General features: G+C 41.8%; 2 protein-coding genes across 4 annotated transcripts in view; both read right to left on the reverse strand.

The window, feature by feature from the left end:
• The window catches only part of LOC133574275 (collagen alpha-3(VI) chain-like), a 136,977-nt gene that overhangs the window by 34,387 nt on the left and 77,983 nt on the right, over positions 1 to 24,607 (reverse strand). For all 3 annotated transcript variants that reach the window (XM_061926380.1, XM_061926379.1, XM_061926378.1), the window contains 14 exons: positions 12,233 to 12,844; positions 11,283 to 11,906; positions 9,496 to 10,092; positions 8,779 to 9,390; positions 8,312 to 8,646; positions 7,956 to 8,034; positions 7,727 to 7,872; positions 3,270 to 3,362; positions 3,147 to 3,200; positions 2,923 to 2,994; positions 2,753 to 2,779; positions 2,628 to 2,672; positions 2,486 to 2,539; positions 2,333 to 2,395 (listed from right to left, as the gene is read on the reverse strand). In XM_061926380.1, the coding sequence (XP_061782364.1) occupies positions 2,333 to 2,395; positions 2,486 to 2,539; positions 2,628 to 2,672; positions 2,753 to 2,779; positions 2,923 to 2,994; positions 3,147 to 3,200; positions 3,270 to 3,362; positions 7,727 to 7,872; positions 7,956 to 8,034; positions 8,312 to 8,646; positions 8,779 to 9,390; positions 9,496 to 10,092; positions 11,283 to 11,906; positions 12,233 to 12,844 (3,413 nt within the window). The remainder of the gene's footprint in view (positions 1 to 2,332; positions 2,396 to 2,485; positions 2,540 to 2,627; positions 2,673 to 2,752; positions 2,780 to 2,922; positions 2,995 to 3,146; positions 3,201 to 3,269; positions 3,363 to 7,726; positions 7,873 to 7,955; positions 8,035 to 8,311; positions 8,647 to 8,778; positions 9,391 to 9,495; positions 10,093 to 11,282; positions 11,907 to 12,232; positions 12,845 to 24,607) is intronic.
• Positions 22,115 to 24,501, reverse strand: LOC140677446 (collagen alpha-3(VI) chain-like). The gene is made up of 4 exons (XM_072911985.1): positions 23,877 to 24,501; positions 23,034 to 23,627; positions 22,233 to 22,832; positions 22,115 to 22,125 (listed from the first exon to the last, which is right to left on the reverse strand). The coding sequence occupies exons 1-4, from the start codon at positions 24,499 to 24,501 to the stop codon at positions 22,115 to 22,117; spliced, it is 1,830 nt and encodes a 609-aa protein (XP_072768086.1).

Below are 24,607 nucleotides of genomic sequence, written 5' to 3' on the forward strand. Positions count from 1 at the left end.
AAAAAGGTTAGGATTACATAAACTCTTTTTCTTCCTACTCCTTTTCGGACACGCTGTAATGAAACAACTGGACTTATCTGATGTATTACATTGTAACTGTATGCGTGTTCCAAAAATAAACTGACACCAACCAACCAAACAACTCGCTATTACCGTATTTTCCGCACTATAAGGCGCACCTAAAAACCACAATTTTTCTCAAAAGCTGACAGTGCGCCTTATAACCCAGTGCGCTTTATTACGATTCATTTTCATAAAGTTTCGGTCTCGCAACTTCGGTAAACAGCCGCCATCTTTTTTCCCGGTAGAACAGGAAGCGCTTCTTCTTCTACGCAAGCAACCGCCAAGGAAAGCACCCGCCCCCATAGAACAGGAAGCGCTTCACCCGCCCCCGGAAGAAGAAGAAAAAACGCGCGGATATCACCGTACGTTTCATTTCCTGTTTACATCTGTAAAGACCACAAAATGGCTCCTACTAAGCGATCCGGTTCATAAAAAGACGCAATCTCTCCATCCGCACATGGATTACTACCGTATTTCACAGCTGATATTCCTGTGAACCGCACTGTGGAACGGGAGCACGTACGGTGAATATTCGCACCACAGGGAATGAGAAGTCATCCTTCACTGTGGTTCTAGCTTGCCATGCTAACTTCCACCCATGATGATATTCAAAAGGAAGACCTTGCCAAAAGAGACCTTTCCAGCCGGCGTCATCATAAAAGCTAACTCGAAGGGATGGATGGATGAAGAAAAGATGAGCGAGTGGTTAAGGGAAGTTTACGCGAAGAGGCCGGGTGGCTTTTTTCACACAGCTCCGAAGGCGAACACACCTTCACTAAGACGGGCAGATAGCGCCGGTCGACATACGCCAACATCTGCCAGTGGATCGTAAATGCCTGGGCAGATAGTTTCGGTCACAACTGTGGTCCGAGCTTTCCGGAAGGCAGGATTCACAGAACTGCTGCACAACAACAGCGACACTGAATCCGATGACTTCGACGAGGCGGAGCCGGCCATTTTTGGATCCCACGCTTGCGCAACTTTTCAATTCGGACACCGAAGACGAAGAATTCGAAGGATTTACGAATGAAGAATAACTTCAGAAGGTGAGCGCTATGTTTATTTTGTGTGTTGTGACATTAACGTTCGAGCAACATTATGTTGCTATTTATTGCTCTACACCATTTTGAATTTTACTATGTTTGTGATTGCACATTTGCGTACATTTTGGGACAGAGTTGTTAGAACGCTGGTTTTCAATATATTATTAAAGTTTGACTGAACTATCTGACTGTTTTTTTGACATTCACTTTAGCGCAGCGTTTTTTTGACATTCACTTTAGCGCAGCGTAGGCGCGGCTTATAGTCCGGGGCGGCTTATTGGTGGACAAAATTATGAAATATGTAATTCATAGAAGGTGCGGCTAATAATCCGGTGCGCCTTATAGTGCGGAAAATACGGTAGTATAAATTATATATTTCATGTATTTGATATTTCTATTCTAAAATATAAGTCCTGTTACTTTCAGTCCTGTACTCAAATGAGTAATCTTCATCGTACTATTCTTTTCTATTTATCCTATAAAATATAGGAACAATTTCCCTTGTGGATCAATAAAGTTTGTCCAAGTCTAAGTTGCCTATAAGTAGTTGAATATGTGAAAGATCAGATTTAGGGTTGGAAAAAATTTGTTTTTTGAGAGAATTATGACAAGCAAATAGCACTGATTGGGTGGAAAGCTCCTCAAATAAATCTAAAATGAACTTGAATGACAACAAATAATCTTTTGCATATGAGCTACATTAGTTTCTTTATATGCATTTACATGACTGTCACATGACAAGCTCTCCTAAATGTTCCTGCATGTCACTTAGGGACTTGAAGTCCAGGACAAAACTGCAGAAGACCCGGTTCAGAACATCCAACATGTTTTATGGCTTCTTATTTAGAAACATCTTTGCAATCACCATTAAAATATTAAGTTTGTAGGCACATGTGTGTGCCTACAAAGTGTGGGGCGGTATAGCTCGGTTGGTAGAGCGGCCGTGCCAGCAACTTCAGGGTTGCAGGTTCGATCCCCGCTTCCGCCATCCTAGTCACTGCCGTTGTGTCCTTGGGCAAGACACTTTACCCACCTGCTCCCAGTGCCACCCACACTGGTTGAAATGTAACTTAGATTTTGTGTTTCACAATGTAAAGCGCTTTGAGTCACTTGAGAAAAGTGCTATATAAATGTAATTTACTTCACACTAATTCACACACATTGGAGACACTTAATATGATAGTACAGCAATTATTTGCATTGAACAAAACATCAAGAATACTCACAGGGTCTCCTCTGATTCCTGTTTCTCCTCTGTCTCCTGCTTGTCCCTTGATACCTTTAGGACCCTGTAAGCACAGAAGAAAAAAGTAAATGTAATATGTGCAGTATACCGTATTGTAGCCATCATGTATTTAATAACTAAATCCATGACTTACTCTTCTGCCAGGATTTCCTCTGTCTCCTGAGGGTCCAGACACGCCACTGTTGCCCTGAAAAGAAGCAAAGTCAACAGTTACTACGGTTGTTCTTGAACTAATATAAGCTGATGAATCATAAAATCGCAGAATTCTCCCTCACCTCTTCACCATTAATGCCATCCAGGCCAATCTCTCCAGCTTCCCCCTGCACCACATAAGGAGTTGTTAGCTTCCTTCACTTCGTTTTACAAGCAGAATTTCAATCTGAAAAGAAAATGACATCACCTTTTCTCCAGAGTATCCCCGGGAACCCTGAGCAAAGGAAGGAATATCGCATTAGGACTCATACATGCACTTTAATATTAAATACAGTATGGACAGTACATAATAATAAAGTCAAATACATATATTTGACTTTATATTAAATATAAACATGTAAGCTAATCAATGTTTACCTTGAAACCTCTCTGTCCAGGACACCCTTGGAATCCCTGAGTTCCATTCACACCAGGAGGACCTCTCTCTCCCTGTTAGAGAAGGTGAGTAAATATGCTGACACATGAAAATAAAGAAAGGGAATAATCCATAGAAAAGTTTCTTAGGTGCGTTAAAACCAAAGCTTTACAGCTGTAGTAAGAGTTTTTATGGAGACCACATGCCATGGCAGAATACCACCTACCGGTCCACCCTCATCTCCAGGATGCCCCTGGCTTCCAGCAGCTCCTGGACTACCCTACAAAAACAAAACAATTTATAACCACAGGTTTTGTAATTAAATGTTCTCATTTGGACCAATGGTTACCTTAAGTCCAGAAAGTCCTACAGACCCTCGGTCTCCTCTTGCACCTGTACACTTGCATGGTACTCCACAGCATTCTCTCTCTGCAATATTGTCCTACACAACAAAAAAAGTTTATATTGTTGGGACTCCATTTTTTTTCCACTGCAGCATCTACTTGTGCTTTGTGTGAATAAATATGCATCATTCTTCATGCGCTTTGCTTGGCCTTTGTTGTTCTTGTGGCGGCATTCCAAAGCATAGTCCTCACAAGCCTTATACAGTATTTGAAACGAAGTCTAGCACTGAATTCTCCACAGGACACCACGTATAGGAAGCTAATTGTCTATTGTCAAGATGGCGGTGCCCTGACGGGCTGCGGCTTGCAGACGCTCATGGTAGAAATAGAACAATTTGGCAAAAATACCGGACAATTCTTTAAATTTCATGGCTGGCTTACAGCGTGGACACTCCGTGGTCACATACGACCGCCAGACAATTCTGGATGTGGATAGATCGGGCCGTTTTGGACCGAAAGATGCGTGTACGTTGGACCTCCTCGCTAGCATGGGAATACTTCGCCGGCTACATCCAGCGGCCTTTGACGCAGCGGAGTCAAGTACCAGCGGGGACCGTCAACGGAAGACACGTAAGCGGTGTGATCGGAAGCAGAAGCGGGCATGCCAAGCGCGGCTAACAACCAAGCTAAAGGCTAATCCCCACAGAATGACGCTTTCTTCCATCCTGCTTTCAAACGTCCGCTCCCTGGAGAACAAACTGGACTACCTGAAGCTGGATTTAAATGCAAGACGCGAGATGAGAGACTGCTGCGCCACATTTCTACCAGAAAAGTGTTTGAAATCATCCGTTCCGGACGAGGCAGTTAGCATTGAGGGGCTAACTATGTTCCGGTCGAACAGGAGCAAATCTCTCACTGGTAAATGTTTGCATATACGTCAATAATAACTAGTGCAATAATGGGAAGATAGTATCACGCCAGTGCTCTCCTGATGTTGAACTATTAACTATAAAATGCAGGCCATTTTATTTACCCAGGGAATTCAGTGCTATGAACTTCACAGTAGTGTACATTCCCCCCAGTGCTAACACCAAATAAGCTTTGAATGCTTTGTACTGCTCCATCAATGAACTGCAAACTACACATCCAGAGGGAGTTTTCATCATGGTAGGGGATTTTAATCAAGCTAACATGAAAACAGTTTTCCCTCATTTCCATCAATATGTGAATTTTGCAACCAGGGGTGGAAGCAGATTGGACTTGGTGTATAGTAATATTAAACAGGCGTATACAGCTGCACCACACTCCCACCTCGGCTCCTCAGACCATCTATCTGTGATGCTAATTCCTGCATACAAGCCCCTGCTGATCAGGAAGCAAGCTACAGTGAAGCAGGTGAGGACCTGGCCAGAGGGAGTAATGTCAGCATTACAAGACTGCTTCGAAATCACAGACTGGGACATGTTCAAAGCAGCCGCCACCGAAAATCACCACACATGTGTGGAAGAGTATGCAGAGTCTGTCTCCGCATATATTCAGAAGTGCATGGAGGATGTCAGTGTGATCAAGAACATCCCCACACGGGCCAACGAGAAACCCTGGATGAACAGTGAGGTACGTGCAATGCTGAAGGCTCGGAACAAGGCTTTCAAGTCTAGCGACATGGTGGCATTAAAATCAGCCAGAGCTAACCTGAACCGTGCCATTAAGGTTGCAAAGCGTGCTCACAGTCAGAAAGTGCAGGACTTCTTCGACAACCCCACAAACACTAGACGAATGTGGCAGGGCATAACGGTCATCACGGACTATAAAGCTGCCCCCTGTCCCTGTGACAACAGTATCAGCTTCCTAGATGACCTTAACAACTACTTCGCAAGGTTTGAGGCACTTAACACCACTACGGAGAGAAAATCCATCCCTCGCCCTGATGAGCAGCCGCTCAACCTGGATATCGCGGATGTCCGGAAAACCCTGAGGAGAGTGAACCCCCGGAAAGCACCAGGACCTGATGACATTCCGGGAAAGGTGCTTAAGGGATGTGCAGACCAGCTGGCTGGGGTTCTCACAGACATCTTCAACATCTCGCTGACCCAGGCTGTGGTACCATCATGTTTTAAGACGGCCACAATCATTCCAGTGCCAAAAAAACCCACAATCTCCTCCCTCAATGAATACCGCCTTGTTGCACTCACCCCCATCATATTGAAGTGCTTCGAGAGGCTGGTAAAGGAATATATTGTCTCCAGACTTCCCCCCACATTCGACCCATACCAGTTTGCTTATCGCCCTAACCGCTCCACAGAGGACGCCATCTCCTCTGCACTCCATCTGAGCTTAGAATATCTGGAAGGAAAGGACACACACGTGCGGATGTTGTTCCTGGACTTCAGCTCAGCATTCAACACCATCATCCCGCAGCACATGGTGAGCAAACTGGCACCCCTTGGGTTCAGTACCCCCCTATGCAACTGGCTGCTTGACTTCCTCACAGACAGACCCCAATCTGTGAGAGTGGGCAACAACACCTCCAGTGCCATCTCCCTGAGCACCGGCTCCCCCCAGGGCTGTGTCCTGAGTCCGCTGCTGTTCACGTTGATGACTCATGACTGCTGCGCCAGGTCCACTACCAACCACATTGTGAAGTATGCGGACGACACGACAGTAGTGGGCCTCATCCGTGACAACAATGACATGGACTACAGGGAAGAGGTGAAACATCTGGTTGACTGATGCAGAACCAACAACCTGGTCCTGAATGTCAACAAGACCAAGGAGATCATCGTTGACTTCAGGAAGCACCAGTCCAGCCATGCTCCACTCTACATCAACGGCACAGCGGTGGAGATAGTAAGCAGCACCAAGTTCCTGGGGGTGCAGATAACTGACAATATAACCTGGTCCCTACACACGGGAGCTCTTGTAAAAAGAGCTCAGCAGCGCATGCACTTTTTGCGTCGGATGAAAAGAGCATAGCTCCCTCCCCCCATTCTCACCACATTCTACAGAGGCACAATAGAGAGCCTGCTGACCAACAGCATCTCTGTCTGGACTGGAGCCTGCAATGCCTCAGACTGGAAGTCTCTCCAGAGAGTGGTGAGGACGGCGGAAAAGATCATCAGGACTCCTCTTCCTCCTATCCAGGAGATCGCAAAAAGCCGCTGCCTGACCAGGGCTCAGAAAATCTGCAAAGACTCCTCCCACCCCCACCAAGGACTGTTTTCACTGCTGGACTCTAGAAAGAGGTTCCGCAGCCTCCGAAGCAGAACCTCCAGGTTCTGTAACAACTACTTCCCTCAAGCCGTAAGACTCTTGAACGCATCATAATTAAATTATCCCCTCAGCTCCCCCTAAAATGGATTAACTCGCTGGAATTAAAAGACGATATAACATGCATCCATAAACGTGGACGCATATATATTTATTTATTTTATATATATATTTATATATTATTTATATATATTTATTTATTTATATATGCACCTTATTGCTTTTTTTTATCCTGCACTACCATGAGCTTATGTAACAAAATTTCGTTCTTATCTGTGCTGTAAAGTTCAAATTTGAATGACAATAAAAAGGAAGTCTAAGTCTAAGTCTAAGTCTAAGTCTAAGCTAACCAGGGAGAAGCTGCTAAGGACCAGGTTACAGGACGCCAAAAGCACGACAACATCAACAGCGCACACACACGTTAGTGTTGCCAACACCCACACAAGGAAAGTATCTATACAGTCTTAAAAGTTGACAAATACCTACTCATCTACTCAGTGGCCTAGTGGTTAGAGTGTCCGCCCTGAGATCGGTAGGTTGTGAGTTCAAACACCGGCCGAGTCATACCAAAGACTATAAAAATGGGTCCCATTACCTCCCTGCTTGGCACTCAGCATCAAGGGTTGGAATTGGGGGTTAAATCACCAAAAATGATTCCCGGGCACGGCACCGCTGCTGCCCACTGCTCCCCTCACCTCCCAGGGGGTGAACAAGGGGATGGGTCAAATGCAGAGGACAAATTTCACCACACCTAGTGTTTGTGTGACAATCATTGGTACTTTAACTTTAACTTTAACTTTAACTTTAAATGACGTGATCAGTTTATTTGCATAATTGGCCATTTCCAGTTTGTATCCAACTTGTTCAGCATGCGCCTTCTCCTCTGATTTTGGATCAAAATTTACAATAAAGTAAGTTAGAGCTGTAATTATTATATTACTTTCAGTTCCAATAGAACTGTGGGACATGACATCATGCATCCAGCATTCACCACGTAAAATCAAAACAACGGCATATTGGCAGGAAACAACGCGAGTTAGTTCAAACTGGTACTAGACGTACCACGAGACAGCCAAAACAACAGAGAAAACCCAGGGAGATCATTTAAATTTCGAAAATTCAAGATTCATACTCGTAACCTCCTGATTTGATTTCACTATGTGACTTATTTAAGTTACAAATTAGGTCAACTTACGAGTTGCTCCATGAGCTCATAGTCCAAGTCCAGGACGTTAAGTCGTAGAGGTCTGGTGTACCTGAAGCCGCGACCAAATTCCAGTAAAGCAGCTTCCTCAAATTTGAGCACCCGCTCGAGCCCAACAAGGATGAAACTGCTGACTCCTGATGGTAGACATAATATTTATATTTTCTGATGAATCTGTTATGATGATTTCACGAAATTTAACATTTTACAAAGTAATCACCTGATTGTCGGAGTTCTTCAACTCGTCTTTTTAATTCAGAATAGGGCGAATCCAGACCATCAGTCAGATGAATAACAACCTTGAAGGGAGAAAAATAAAACATTATTAATCATCTCCAGTAATGACAGTGGAGATCATGAGTATTTGATCCCCTGCTGATTTTATTACATATACATTAACAGCTCATACTTTTATTTGAACAGACCAGCACAAAATAAAAGTTATACATTAATTTGTACTTGATTGAGTAAAAAAAATTACTTGATCCCCATGCAAAGCATGATCTCATACGTTGTGCAGAAACCCTTATTGGAAAGCCCTACTGTAGGGTGATCAGGATTATCTTAGAAACAAACCTTGACAGCATTATCTTGTCTGGTTCTGAATCTGTCAGTGTAAGCTGAGATGGTCTTGCTGGTAAGGACAAATGGGCCGCGAGTTCTAAGAGCCCTAAAGTCGTCAAATAGCTTGTCAGAATTGTCAGTGAAATCCAACTGGACAGGCTGTCCAGCAGAGTCGATGGCAAGCATGCCAATTTGGATAGTGGGAATCTGCCCAGAAGAACAACTGATGGTTGACATTTTGGAGATCCTCTGCAGAATAGCGCCCATCTTGCTCTGGAGGTTGGTTTGAGCACTGAAGATATTCTGTGCAGAAACATCAAAGCCCACCAACACCTCAAGGTTGCAGGCTGGAAATGGTACAAAAATAAAAACAAAACTGTAAATCTTTGAAAACGTTTTAAAATAATTGTTGCTATGACTGTTGTGCAAAACTATTTGGGAATGTATTCCAAAAAATATGATTTAACAATGCGTCTTACTTTTAGCAACATCTTGTACTCCAACACACAGCTTCCCCTTCACTTCATCATCTAACGTCTCCAGGATTTGCTCAGTGAGCTCTGAAAGCTCCTGAAAGGTTCTGGCCCGAGCTACCGCTGAAGAATCACTTGCAAGGTTTTCTAAATCGTTCCCAGTGTCACCCACTCCTACGGCATATACTCTCACACCGCTATTCTTCAAACCAAGCGCTGCTGATTTTACGTCATCAGATGACCGTCCTCCTGTGAAAACCATTAGGATTTGAGGAGTCCCTTCATCTTTTCGACTGCCTCGTTCTTTGGAGAAGTGAACATTCTGAACGTGCCGAATGGCAGCCCCAGTGTTGATTTTTCGCCCCCCTTTGTATTCTGCTTGTTCAATGGCACTAACAATGTCCTGCTTGTTTTTGTGGGTGTTGAGGTAGAAGACATCGGTCACATCTGTGGCATAATGAGCCAGTCCAATCCTTAGGTTGTCTCGATCATTGAAGAACAAATCTATTAGGTTGCTGACAAATGCCATCACTTCATTGAAATTATCTCTGCCCAAGTTTATAGAACCATCCACCAAAAACACGATATCAGCCTTCTTGGGTGCAGGCAAACCTTGTGCTGGAAAAATGTGTTGATGATGACAGAATAGAGTTAGTAGCAGTTATTCATGATATAACAAGGTACAACATGTCATAAAATTGTATTCATTTCTACAGCACTCACTGGGAATCTCATCTATGGTTGGTTTCACAAGGAGGTTTCCACTCAATCTTGAAATGAACCTGTCTTTGATTGCTGGCAGGCCTGGGAACGTAGGAATTTGAAGGACATCTTCTGACGTGGTTGAAATTTGGGCTAACTGCCTTTTGTCTGCCCCACTTGATCCAATACCAATGCAGTTGACCCTGGATCCTTTGAGCAAAGGTCCATAGATAGACACATCTTGGGGAGAACGTCCACCTGTGAGAACCACAAGATGCTGGGAGGCATCCACTGGACGAACACCAGCTGATGGCTTTAGTTCATTCTGTATCACATATTCAATGGCATCAGCCAGATCCGAAGAGCGACCACCGATTTGACGAAGTCTATTGACAGCTGAGATAACATCCTTTTTGTTGTCATGTGAATTGAGAGAGAATTCTGTTTTAACATTGTCTGCGTATTGGACAACGGCCACACGCACTTGGTCAGGCTGTATTTCCAGTTGTTGAACAATGTTCAGAATGAAGTCACGGATATGAGCAATACCCGTAGCCCCAGTGTTTTCTGAGCCGTCAATGAGGAATATAATGTCCTTCTTTCCAAGGTCTAAATTACCTGTAAGATAAACAAAAAAAGAAATTAGATTCTATTTAGCTTTTTTAATTCCTAATTTGAGTTATTTATGAAATGTATAAAAGCATCTGATATTTTTAGCCCTTTTCCACGTCAGACCAATTGCCTAATAGGTAATGGTGGAGCCATGAGACTGTTAAATCAGAAAACTGTATGCCGTACATTTTGTAAATAAACACAAGTGCTTGTATAATTATTTTATGTTTCAATGTGTACATCTGACAGCCTATAAATGTGTGTGGCCTATATATGTACAAAATAAAATGTGCAAAAAAATTAAGTGGGTGAGGTTTATATTTAGGTGCACTCTATAGTCTGAAAATTATGGTAAGGATTAGGGTTAGGGGTTTAACTGGTCAATTTAGTTCACTGAATTACCTCTATATATTGTTTTATTTGTCATACTGTACACACATTTTTTAGTTCTTTTTGACAAAATATACATGTAGCTACAACACGGTTGAACTCAAAATTATTAATTGGCCACTGTACCGTTTGTTTATAAACTTTCAGTAGTTGGCAATGAACAATAAAAAAAACATTTCAATTGCACAACACTAAGTTATTGAATGTGAGATATTTTCACAGCTTGGTTCAGTCCTTGCAACCGGCACACTGTAACCAAGTTGGGGTTGGTCATGTTGATGCTTGAACTTTTCTGGTGGGCTGAATACGGGGCACCCAAATATGATTTGCTGTGTGTTATGGTTGATGGGTCCACAGATACAGTGTACCGATGGGCGCAGCTCTCAAACTCTCATATTGTGTTTGAAGCGCCCAACACCAGTAACTAATATTACCATCCCTTTTAAAATTGTCCAGTTAGTGAAAGTTTCTATATAATACTGGAAATGTAGGGGGCTTCAAAATTTTTGAGTGCAACTGCGCATACATGCAATATCAGCTTTATCATTCAAGAAAGTACATGTTTATACAGTATAACAAAGATTTGGTATGAATGAAACACTTGATACATCTTGGCAGTGTATATGATATAACAATTTGACATTTTAATTAATTTTGATTTAATGAGGATGATGCTTACAGTTTAACTGAAACCATTACAGAGCAAGTCATATTTACTGGAATACTTTACAGTAATTATTGTTTGAAAACCTTTTTTTGTGCCTTAAAATGAAAAAGTGATATTGATAGGTCTTGATTTAACTTACCAAGGTCTACATTTGGAGGTGTATAGCTACCGATGATATCAGAAGTTGATATTGTTTTGACTGAATCGATGAGGCGCTGCTCCACCACGGGAAGCTGCTGGAAACTGTCAACTGTGTAAGCCAGCTCAGGCGTCATGGAAATCTGCCTTAGTTGATCTGGGTCTGAATTCCTTGAGCCAATGGCAATGGGTGCTATGTGGTTTCTCTTTAGTTGGTCAGCTGGAGTAGACACATCATCCGCAGATTTTCCACCGGTAACTAAAATGAGGAACTGTGGCACTCCATCTTCGATGCGACTTCCTGCTGACCTTTGGTAGATGTTTCTGGAGACCCACTCAAGAGCACGACCTGTATTAAGACGATTTCCTCCAATGCTTCGAAGTCGTGTCACAGCCTGGCGTACTTCCTCCTTGGTGGAATATTCCTTTAAGAGAAACTCTACTGTCGCATCATCACTATACTGTACAACTGAAATTCTGACGTTATCCAGTCCAACATCTAGCTTCTCCACAACTCTTTGTATCATTTCACGGATGGAAGGAAAGTCGTTTCGTGCCGCACTCGAACCATCAATGAGAAACACAACATCCCTCTTTTCTCCACCAGTGACTGCTGGGACAATTGCTGTATGGAACAAAGGAAACCGGGTATGATTACGGATTACACATTTCAAAATGTAGCTATGTGAAATCACAATGTCAATACATGTTTTAGCAAAGTATAAAGCCGAAAACAATATTAATCAATTCATTCATGTATTCAATTACTTTTGTTTGCTTGTCCTGTTCAGCCCTGTCAGTGAGCTAAAGCCTATGCCAGCTGACTTTGGGTGAGGGGTGGGTTACACCCTGGGCTGGACAATTTGGAGTCTCCAATAACATATGCATGGCACTCAATACATAAAACTTGATTTCATAATGTACAGATAGATGTTTTAAAAGTATAGGTACCATCATAGTCTGGAAAAACTGGAATCATCCTGGTGATGTCGTCATCGGATAATTCAGTGAGAGTGGTGATGAGGTTTTCTTGTACCGTATATAATCCTGGAATATCATCTACAGTGTAGGCAAAGTTGGGTGTGTAGGACACCATTTGGAGCTCCTTAGGATTTACATCTGTTGTTCCAATGCTAAACGGAAGAACTCTTGCTTGTTTCAGGGAAGATGCTGAACGTTTGACATCATCTGTGGAAGACCCACTGGAAACAACAATCAGAAACTGAGGTACACCCTCTTGTTTCCTGCTACCACGTGCGGCAGTCAGAACATCATCACTGACAAACTTCAAGGCCTGGCCCAGGTTGCGCTGTCTTCCTCCTCGCTGCCTGATTCCTCTGACTGCATTCAAAACTCCTTCTTTGGTTGCATGCGTGTTCAGATACATGTCAGCCTGTGCATAATCACCAAACTGCACCACACCAATCCGGATCTTATTTTCAGCCACATTGAGACTCTCCACAACTCTACGGATAAACTCCTGGATGATAGGGAATTCCCGTCCAACACCATCAGATCCATCAACCAGAAAGACGATGTCCTTTTTGGGGCCCTGCGACTCGGCTGAAGAAAAGAGAGAAAAAAAGTGTTTATTTTCTGCTACTTAAACCTAACCCTAAACTTGTGTTGGTTTATAACATAAATTTAACACAGATAATCAACATAATTAGCATCAAAGGAATAACACTTAAAATGCATCCTATGTTAAGCATGTGAATGTCAACAAAGCCAAGGAAAGAACATCAGATTGAATGTTTATTTGAAGAACCGCTTGTGTAAAGTAACTAAAGGTCAGGATAATTATATTGATGCATATAAAGAACATAAACAAACACATGAAGTCAATAATAAGTAGCAAATACATTTTACTTTAAAAATAATAATCTATTCTGTTTTATATTTAAGCACAACACTGCATGACACAAATACTGTGTGCATATTTGAGTACATAACAGCCTGACATTTTATTCATTGTTAGTTGTGACAGTATTTCCAATTTGATGATGTTCATGGTACCTCTTACATTAATACACCCTCAGACAACACAGCATCTTTCGTGTCACGATATTGTCAAAAAGTGGATGCTGAACATAACTCTAGCTAAACTGTAATAGTTTGCTTTCTCATATTGGTTATGGCATTAGTTTATTTTAAACACACATTAAGTTTATGGTTGTCCCGATACCAATATTTTGGTACCGGTACCAACATGTATTTCGATACTTTTCTAAATAAAGGGGAACACAAAAAAATTGCATTATTGGCTTTATTTTAACAAAAAAATCAAACGGTATACTAAACATATGTTTCTTATTGCAATCAAAGAACAATTTTGGCCTTAAATAAAATAGTGAACATACCAGACAACTTGTCTTTTAGTAGTAGGTAAGCATTCTAATGCTCCTAATTTGGCTGCTGACATACACAGTAACATTAATCCACTTGTTCATTTACATTAGTTTTGGATGATACCACAAATTTAGGTATCGATTCAATACCAATTAGTTACAAGATCATACATTGGTCATATTCAAAGTCCTCATGTGTCCAGGGACGCATTTCCTGAGTTTATAAACATAATATGAATTAAAAAAAAAGAAAAAATATTTTGTGACGATGAAAAATATCAATCATAGTAGTATCGACTAGATACACTATTGTACTTGGTATCATTACAGTGGATGTTAGGTGTAAATCCACCCATGGCATTTGTTTGCATTCAGGAGCCGGTGAGTTATTGTATCCTCCTACGGTGTGCAGTGAAGCATGTTTAGCTATTCCTTGTCCTGCAGGGATGATACTTTCAAGAAACTTACTTTATTTGTCGCCATGGAGGCAAGGATTAGTGATTTAGAAGTACACTGCCAAACACTGTCGTCTGCAGATGGACGTTAGTCGCTAACCAGCGAGCCATGTTTTAAAGCCCCTTTTGCTGAGCGACATTTCAGTGTTATAGTTTCACCTTCATTGTTAGTTTTTAAGCCAAAATGCGGCCATTCTCCCTTTTCTGTCTACACACCGTGTCTGCTTGTAAGTAGGGCTAGGTGATATATCGATATATCGCGGGTTTGTGCGATATAGAAAATGACTATCGTGATATTCGAGTATACATTCTCACGCAGTTGCTTTAGACTGCGGGCATTACACTGCATGCGTTTCCCGACTTAAACAAGTTGAAAAACGTATTCGGGTGTTACCATTTAGTGGTCAATTGTACGGAATATGTACTTCACTGTGCAACCTACTAATAAAAGTCTCAATCAATCAAAAACCCTCTCTTTCTTGTCTCTCCTTCTCACAGAGACATAAAACAAGCGCACCTTCTTACACACGACACGTGTGCAACGTCACACAATCCCGCAGAGCAGAGAGGTAGCGACATGGTAACGTTAGCTGTGATGCTAACGGTGCGGTGTGGGTGGTAATACGAGAGAGAGAAGGTGCGAATCTGGTAATAAATGGAGGAAGAATTAATTCCCAAGAAAAACAGCACGGCATCCATCGTATGGCGGTGGTTTGGCTTCAAGCGGGAATATGTTCAACATTTATGCGGCAAAAGAGTTGCTACAAAAAGTAGCAGCACTGCTACTGTAGCATCATTTGAAAAGTCACCCGCTAGAGAATGAGGAGTGCTTGAAACTCTGCATGTCAACATCTTCGGCCGGTGCCACACCAACAATATGCCGTAGCAACTATTTCCAGATCAACACCGTATGAAAAAAAAAATCAACAACAGAAGGAGATAACGTCCGCCGGAACCTACCACATAGCGAAGGACATACACTATTTGATTTCCTATTATGCAGCTCATTTTTATTTGACAGTTATTGAAATATCTTGTGTGACATCATGCAAAAAAGTGCACTTTGTTTGTTTTAAACTATTGTAGTGGCGTTCTGTACAAAAAGTACACTTTAATTTAGTGTTGTTTTGATAAGTCATCTTGGTGACATCATTCACAAAAGTGCACTTATAGCTTGTTTTAAAATGTCTCTGACAATCTTGCACTTTCTGTTTTGGAAATGACATGAATGTTTGTGCCACTGTTTAATAAATACAGTTTTGGTAAATTGACTTAGTTGTGATTTCCCTCTCTGCATGAAAAGTTAAAGTGAGCATATATTAATGCAGTATGAACAAGAATGTTTTAATGTAGACACATAGAATCATCATACTGCTGTGATTATATGCATCAAGTGTTCATTCAAGGCTAAGGCAAAATATCGAGATATATATTGTGTATCGTGACATGGCTAAAATATCGAGATATTAATACAAACCCCATTTCCATATGAGTTGGGAAATTGTATTAGATGTAAATATAAACGGAATACAATGATTTGCAAATCATTTTCAACCCATATTCAGTTGAATATGCTACAAAGACAACATATTTGATGTTCAAACTGATAAAACTTTTTTTTTTGCAAATAATCATTAACTTTAGAATTTGATGCCAGCAACACGTGACAAAGAAGTTGGGAAAGGTAGCAATAAATACTGATAAAGTTGAGGAATGCTCATCAAACACTTATTTGGAACATCCCACAGGTGTGCAAGCTAATTGGGAACAGGTGGGTGCCATGATTGGGTATAAAAGTAGATTCCATGAAATGCTCAGTCGGTCACCACTTTGTCAACAAATGTGTGAGCAAATTGTTGAACAGTTTAAGAAAAACCTTTCTCAACCAGCTATTGCAAGAAATTTAGGGATTTCACCATCTACGGTCCGTAATATCATCAAAAGGTTCAGAGAATCTGGAGAAATCACTGCACGTAAGCAGCTAAGCCCGTGACCTTCGATCCCTCAGGCTGTACTGCATCAACAAGCGACATCAGTTTGTAAAGGATATCACCACATGGGCTCAGGAACACTTCAGAAACCCACTGTCAGTAACTACAGTTGGTCACTACATCTGTAAGTGCAAGTTAAAACTCTCCTATGCAAGGCGAAAACCGTTTATCAACAACACCCAGAAACGCCGTCGGCTTCGCTGGGCCTGAGTTCATCTAAGATGGACTGATGCAAAGTGGAAAAGGGCTCTGTGGTCTGACAAGTCCACATTTCAAATTGTTTTTGGAACCTGTGGACGTCGTGTCCTCCGGACCAAAGAGGAAAAGAACCATCCGGACTGTTCTAGGGTCAAATTTGAAAAGCCAGCATCTGTGATGGTATGGTGGTGTATTAGTGCCCAAGACATGGCTAACTTACACATCTGTGAAGGCGCCATTAATGCTGAAAGGTACATACAGGTTTTGGAGCAACATATGTTGCCATCCAAGCAACGTTACCATGGACGCCCCTGCTTATTTCAGCAAGACAATGCCAAGCCCCGTGTTACATCAACGTGGCTTCATAGTAAACGAGTGCGGGTACTAGACCGGCCTGCCTGTAGCCCAGACCTGTCTCCCATTGAAAATGTGTGGCATATTATGAAGCTTAAAATACCACAACGGAGACCCCCGGACTGTTGAACAACTTAAGCTGTACATCAAGCAAGAATGGGAAATAATACCACCTGAGAAGCTTGAAAAATGTGTCTCCTCAGTTCTCAAACGTTTACTGAGTGTTGTTAAAAGGAAAGGCCATGTAACACAGTGGTGAACATGCCCTTTCCCAACTACTTTGGCACGTGTTGCAGCCATGAAATTCTAAGTTAATTATTATTTGCAAAAAAAAAAAAAGTTCATGAGTTTGAACATCAAATATCTTGTCTTTGTAGTGCATTCAATTGAATATGGGTTTAAAAGGATTTGCAAATCATTGTATTCCGTTTATATTTACATCTAACACAATTTCCCAGGTCATATGGAAACGGGGCCATATCGCCCAGCCCTACTTGCAAGTACCGTATTTTTCGGACTATAAGTCGCACCGGCCGAAAATGCACAATAAAGAAGGAAAAAAACATAAATACGTCACACTGGAGTATAAGTCGCATTTTGGGGGGAAATTTATTTGATAAAATCTAACACCAAGAATAGATATTTGAAAGACAATTTAAAATAAATAAAGAGTAGTGAACAACAGGCTGAATAAGTGTATGCCATATGACGCATAAATAACCAACTGAGAACGTGCCTGGTATGTTAACGTAACATATTATGGTAAGAGTAATTCAAATAACTATAACTTATAGAACATGCTATACATTTACCAAACAATCTGTCACTCCCGATCGCTAAATCCGATGAAATCTTCCTCCCCGGTGTCGCTTCTGGTATGTCCTTTCTTTCTGCTGCTCGATCGCCGTTCTCTACTGCATATTTCACTACGTCCAGCTTGTAATCTGCAGTATATGATTTCCTTTTCGGTGCCATTTTAGTTCAGCCCTTCTCAGTTTTTATAAGTTACCGCCAATGTTGATGTGATCCATTTTAATAGCTATGGCAGTAGCGTATAGCATAGAGCAGTTAGCATACCATGACCCACAATGCACTTCTGCCATGACCCGCCCCCGCCGAATTCTTATTGGTTGACGTGTGAGTGACGATTGCTGACGTGTGTGTGACGATTGCTGCCATTTGCTTCGTCTCTTGCGCGAATGAGATAAATAATATTATTTGATATTTTACGGTAATGTGTTAATAACTTCACACATAAGTCGCTCCGGAGTATATGTCGCACCCACGGCCAAACTATGAAAAAAACTGCGACTTATAATCCGGTACTCTGTGATTGTGCATTGCCGAACATGCTCCTCTGCTCGTAAAACCAGCAATGTCACAACGTGACGACGACTCATTGCCATGCCCGTAAAAAAAAAGATGAACTGGTACTTTTCAAACAGAGTATAGTACCGTTTTTTGTTCATTAGTACCGGTATACTGTACAATCCTAACAAAGTTACAATATGGTAACACACATGTTTACAGTTTCACATTTCAACATGTCCAAAAAGGCCTCTAAAGAAGCAGATCTTATTCAATCCTACCCCTTTTCTGTTTCATAGCTATTGTTAACACTATTTTTTCACTTATTAGTCTACTCCATTCTTACTTTAAAACGAATGAAAAACGTAAGTCTCGTGGGGGATTGATTGTTTCCTAAACTAAAGGTTGTTGGTTAAATCCTCACTTTTAAAGTGACCATTTTACAAGATAAAGAGCCCTGAGTTGTTCCTGGTGCTGCATTGTCAGTGCATGAATGAGGAGCAATGTGATCGATATGAGTTACGAGTGCCAGAGGCGGGACCAAGTCATTGTTTTGCAAGTCACAAGTAAGTCTCAAGTCTTTGCCCTCAAGTCCGAGTCAAGTCCCGAGTCAAGACAGGCAAGCCCCGAGTCAAGTCCAAAGTCAAGACTGGAAAGTCTCAAGTCAAGTCCTAAGTCCTGCATTTTGAGTTTCGAGTCCTTTCAAGTCCTTTTAACCACAGACTAATATATTAACACAGATTGTGTATGCTTTTCAAACGCTGTATTTATTTATTAAAACAAGTGCATTTTAAATTGCAGGAAAGAAAATTGTGCTGACATTGCACTTTATAATAGCACTATTAACCAGTCATTTTAAACATTAACTCATTCCTTTACAGAACAAACACATTGAAAAATAAAGTGCAAATGTACTTATTTGTACAAAAGTGTTAACATTGAAAAAACATGACATATACGTGAACATAACAAAAAAATTGTACTTTTTATATGTCAGGGCCCTATGCTGCATTGCATTTGCAAAAGACCAAATTAGCCAAGAGTCTGTCAGTCATTTGTGCACGATGGGGGCGTAGTATGATGCCACCATGGCTGAAAACTCGCTCCACTGGAGCACTGGAGGCAGGCACTGCCAAGACTCTCATGACCACTCGGAACAGTGAAGGAAGAGTCTTCATGTTCAATGCCCAGAACAAAAGGGGGGAGAGAGTTGTTTTGGGTTAGTGCACTACTTGTAAGTGTATCTTGTGTTTTTTATGTTGATTTAATTAAAAAAAGAAAACATTTTTTTTTTTCTTGTGCGGCCCGATACCAATCGATCCACGGACCAGTACAGGGCCGCGGCCCGGTGGTTGGGGACCACTGAGGTAAACAATCAACAGTATGTCAGAAAGCTAGCTAAAACGGTACACATATTCATAATATAGTATACATTTTAACTGACCTTTATTTTACTATTTTTGTCTTTTTTTAGGTGGCTAAAATACGCGGTGCTGCTGACCGCCGTCTAACGTTACGTGTGATATATTGACTAACGTAACCCTGCTTGAAAAAAATCACTGAACAAAAAGTATGAATAAGGTAGTGAACTGCAACAGATTCCCGTGTTTGCAATAACGTTATAACGTTAGCAGTGAGTTTACAGCCTCACTGATTTAACTACACAGCAAATAAAAGTCACGTTACTTAGCCAATAAACGTTATCTTACATTCAAAACTTACCGTTCTTTGTGCAACTTCAAATGCCGGACGAAGTTGGAAGTTGTTGCCCCTCCATCAGTAATTTTCGAACCGCATGTGTTGCATACTGCAAACCGTTTTGTGTTGACCACCTCGTAATTTTTATACCCAAACAAAATTATTTTAGGTATCATTTTTTGTTCACTGGCGTGTGGTTTGGACATGTCTTCTTCGTTGGTTGTCCTGCAATTTGATTGGATGAATGCTGTGTGATGACAACAAAGTAGATCTAATTTGATTGGCTGTTGTACTGAGACCACACCAGCTGACACACGCAACGCTGATAGACAAGTACACAATGAAAAATACGGAGCGCTCCCGAATAACTTTTTCATCTTTGGGTTTTGGGGAAAGTAGCAAGTCATGTCAAGTCATGTCAATTCAAAAGGCTCAAGTCCAAGTGAAGTCACAAGTCATTGATGTTAAAGTCTAAGTCGAGTTGCAAGTCTTTTTACATTTTGTCAAGTCGAGTCTAAAGTCATCAAATTCATGACTCGAGTCTGACTCGAGTCCAAGTCATGTGACTCGAGTCCACACCTCTGACGAATGCTGTTATTAGGCTGAAGGAAAAAAAACATCAACCTATAAGATTGAGAGTTAACATTTTGGAGTGACAAACAAACAAATGCCTAACATTCTGGCTGCTTATCTTAAGTGCTACATAAGAAAAGTAGAACTGTTTGTTTCACCACTGAACTATCCACAGTGCATTGTAACTGAAAGGGTTTTTTTCTATGAACCGGTCTGCCAAATGCTGGGACGATTACTGGAAAAACCTTAGACGAACACCAATGCTTTGTGTATAAAGGACAAAAATGAAAAGGCAGCCATCTGAGGAATAAAGTACAAAAAGCTGGGAAACACCAGGCCTAGACATGAACCACACCTGCTGCTAAGAAAACTGAATGCACTTCTGGGCGCCTGGCAGCACAAACAAAAGTCATCACAAGGCTGAAAAGGGCTTGGCCCCAAAAAATGGGGCGGCTACAGCTAAGATCAATAGGCACATGAGCGAGGCTCACAAAGGAGTAGGTAATGGCACTAGGAGCCAAGTAGCAGATGCTTGGTGACCATGCAGTAGCTCAGGACGGGAAGACCCAAAAAACTACTTGTGCACTGCCTGGATCACCTCCAAGAATGCCTGGGAATTAATGCCACACAAATGGATTCTGATTTTTAGCTTGTTGTACAGATGAACATCAAATGTTGCATATACAGAAAGGACATGCTCTGTCTCCACTTCTGTTCTGCACAGACTCTATATGAGCAAGTCTTACCAGTGGCTAGAAAAGGCTGTTCTGAAAGACAGCCCGCACACACAATATGCAGAGAATAAATAAAAAACAGGGTCTAGCATTACTAGTGACTGGACAAACATGCCCCTGAAATAGTAGAGCACATAGAAGCAGGATGTAAGATAAGGCTAGGTATTGCCTCGGTGAAAAGGATATGAACTGGAAGGTCTAAGGTTACAATGGATGACATCTTCAAAGATGCTCAAGAATGACTATTAAAGTCATAATGGCTATTCAACTTGTCGGTGCAAGATGGCAGTTGTGATTGATGACACATTCCCAAGTGACAATAACATGTTTATGAAAAGGAAAGAGAAGCTCAAAATTAGCAAGAGCATAGACAGGAGATAGAAAAAGTGTGGAAAGTAAAAAAGAGGTAATCAAGTGATGTGACCTTCAAACTGGATGTGTGGCTTTACCAAATTTCAGGAATATATAAAAAACTATGTTACTGTCCTATGAACCTGTTTAGATTACAGAGCATAACCGTTGGCTTTTAAATCCTCTGGGAGATATCCACAAACACAACTTCTAAGACAATCTGAACAAATCCAGTTGCAATCAATTCTATGCCCTGAAAAGACAATAACTTGGGTGAATGAGATTAATTCACAGGCATAACCACAAACAATAAACAAGTATGTAGATACAGTAAGTAACACTGTATTTTTGCGTCATCCTTTACTTCAAGCGTGAGTGAAGAATACGTGAAGAATGCACTACCGACCTGATAAGACCTGATAAGTCCGAAAGAGAAAGAGATGATACAGTATTGTCTGCTCACAGATAATAACTAGTGGTTGTCTGAGCCCACTGCAGCGAGTCCTAGATAGTCCCAATCCTTAATGCTTTAGTCACACGCAGAATTCTCACAAGAATGAGGCAAAAATACAATATTACCTAATGTAATATGGACGTACAAGTATATTTGCAACAAGTACTAACACAAGCAGTACTAACAAATCATTTTGTGTGCCAACTGAGCCATCAAGAAGAAATATATCCTTTTTAGTATCTGTTTCGGCTAAAAGAAGAATGATAGACATATGGTAAAACAAATTTTGCTTTATACTGACAATGGCTGACTAAACATCATGGACTTTTAACACTTTCTTTAAGTTTCTTTGTGACTCCTCCTTCAATCTCAAGCCTTTTCTAAGAAAAATTCACAACCCAGCAAAAAGAAACATCTTTATGTCAGTGCAGATATGGAAGATCGAATAACCTATCCATGCAGTTATATCATGTGCTTGTAAACGTACCAATGACTGGTGGTGATTTTGAGATGACGTCAATCACCACAGTATCCACTGAGGACTGGAACTGTTGCTGAACACTTGGTAGGTCAGAGAATTCAGCCACAGACAGAGCATATCTGGTATCGTGGGCTATCTTCTGCAGTTGTCTGCTATCGGAGCCCCTGGTTCCGATTGCAAAGATCAGCACTCCCAGTTGTTTAAGAGCAGCAGCTGATGCATCAACGCTGTCAAAAGACCTTCCACCGCTTAGCAAAATTAGGACCTGTGGAACTCCCTCAAGCCGCCTGCTGCCGGCAGAGGCTGTGAAGACATTATCCCTCAAGTACTGGAGAGCTGCTCCCGTGTTGAGGGGTCTTCCGCCTTTGTGCCTCAGACGTCTGACAATTTCAAGGATCTCGCCTTTTGTCGTGTATGTGTTCAGATAGAACTGGACAGCTGCGTCTCTGCTGTACTGAACTACTGAGACACGATCTCTGTTGTCATCCACGTTAAGTGTCTCTACTGATCGTTGGACAAAGTCTCTCATAGCTGAAAATCCATTTCTTGTGGTGTCAGATCCATCCAACAAGAAAACAACATCTCTTCCGACTGGCTGTCTGTCCACTGTGGTACACAAAATGTGAGACATATTAACTTGGTGTGCCAATCTCTACCGAGCGAAAGTCACATTACTTGCGCGATTTGCCTGTCTTTCTACTCTTAAGATCTGACAGGGACTTGCCCTAACCACATAACCTTCCGATACACTCCAATACCAGCCAACTTGTCATGCTGCCACATGTTTGGGATGTATATCTGGCTTACCAGTCACTGTGGGTGTCCTGGGCACTGCCCTTAGGACTCTGCTCATTACAGAGGAAAGCTGATCTTGGACATTGGGAAGGTCAGTGAGCTCAGGCACGGACAGAGAAAAGCTCGGATCATAAGAAATCTTCTGAAGTTCGTTGTTGTCAGAGCTCTGTGTTCCAATGCTGATTGTAAAGATGCCCTGCTGTTTGAGAGCAGATGCTGGGATGTCAATGCTGTCAGAAGACCTTCCGCCATTTAGCAGGATTAAGATTTGTGGAACACCCTGTTGGTGTCTACTACCAGAGGAGTTTGTAAAAATGTTGTCTCTGACGTATTGGAGGGCAGACCCTGTATTGAGAGGTCTGCCTCCTCTGTGTCTGAGCCCTCTGACTGCATCCCCTATAGCATCTCTTGAGGTGTACGTGTTCAGATAGAATTGGACCTCTGCATCTCTGCTGTACTGGACCACAGAAACACGGTCTCTGTTTGCTCCCACATTGAGTTTCTTTACCACTCTTTCAACAAAATCACGCATGGCAGGGAAACCATTCCTTGTGCCATCTGAGCCATCAAGAAGGAATACAATATCCTTTTTGGCATCGCTTTCAGCTGACAGAAGACGGAAGTAAATATGGTAAAACAAACTTTGCAAAATGTTGAAACTGGCTGACCAAACGTGCTTTGACATCTTTTTAAGCTACGAGTGCTGCCTCTTTTAACTTCAAGCCCTGTTCTAAGAGAAATTCCCATCTCAGAAAAAATAAGCTTGGCGCTAGCTCAGTATCTTTATGTCACTGACGATTTGGAAGATCGAATAACCTATCCGTGCATACTTATATAATGTGCTTGTAAACGTACCAATGACTGGTGGTGATTCTGGGGTGACGTCAATCACCACAGTATTCACGGAGGACTGGAGCTGTTGCTGGATACTTGGTAGGTCAGAGAATTCAGTCACAGACAGAGCATAGCTGGTATCGTGGGCTATCTTCTGCAGTTCTCTGCTATCGGAGCCCCTGGTTCCGATTGCAAATATCAGCACTCCCAGCTGTTTGAGAGCAGCAGCTGATGCATCAACGCTGTCAAAAGACCTTCCACCGCTTAGCAAAATTAAGACCTGTGGAACTCCCTCAAGCCGCCTGCTGCCGGCAGAGGCTGTGAAGACATTATCCCTCAAGTACTGGAAAGCTGCTCCCGTGTTGAGGGGTCTTCCGCCTTTGTGCCTCAGAGCTCTGACACTTTCAAGGATCTCGCCCTTTGTCGTGTATGTGTTCAGATAGAACTGGACAGCTGCGTCTCTGCTGTACTGAACTACTGAGACACGATCTCTGTTGTCGTCCACGTTAAGTGTCTCTAATACTCGTTGGACAAAGTCTCTCATAGCTGAAAATCCATTTCTTGTGGTGTCAGATCCATCCAACAAGAAAACAACATCTCTTCCGACTGGCTGTCTGTCCACTGTGGTACACAAAATGTGAGACATATTAACTTGGTGTGTCAACCTCTAACGAGCGAAAGTCACATTACTTGCGCGATTTGCCTGTCTTTCTACTCTTAAGATCTGACAAGGACTTGCCCTAACAGCATAA

The sequence above is a fragment of the Nerophis lumbriciformis genome, linkage group LG31 (assembly GCF_033978685.3).
Source record: "Nerophis lumbriciformis linkage group LG31, RoL_Nlum_v2.1, whole genome shotgun sequence".
Lineage (NCBI taxonomy): Eukaryota > Metazoa > Chordata > Actinopteri > Syngnathiformes > Syngnathidae > Nerophis > Nerophis lumbriciformis.

What these genes read in the sequence shown, in the direction of transcription:
- LOC140677446 (XM_072911985.1), bottom strand. Translation starts at nt 24,501, where the DNA reads ATGTCTCACATTTTGTGTACCACAGTGGACAGACAGCCAGTCGGAAGA. An exon ending in AGAATCACCACCAGTCATTG is followed by an intron (nt 23,628 to 23,876) that starts GTACGTTTACAA and finishes GTCTTCTGTCAG; the next exon opens with CTGAAAGCGATGCCAAAAAG. An exon ending in CAGGACACCCACAGTGACTG is followed by an intron (nt 22,833 to 23,033) that starts GTAAGCCAGATA and finishes TGTGTACCACAG; the next exon opens with TGGACAGACAGCCAGTCGGA.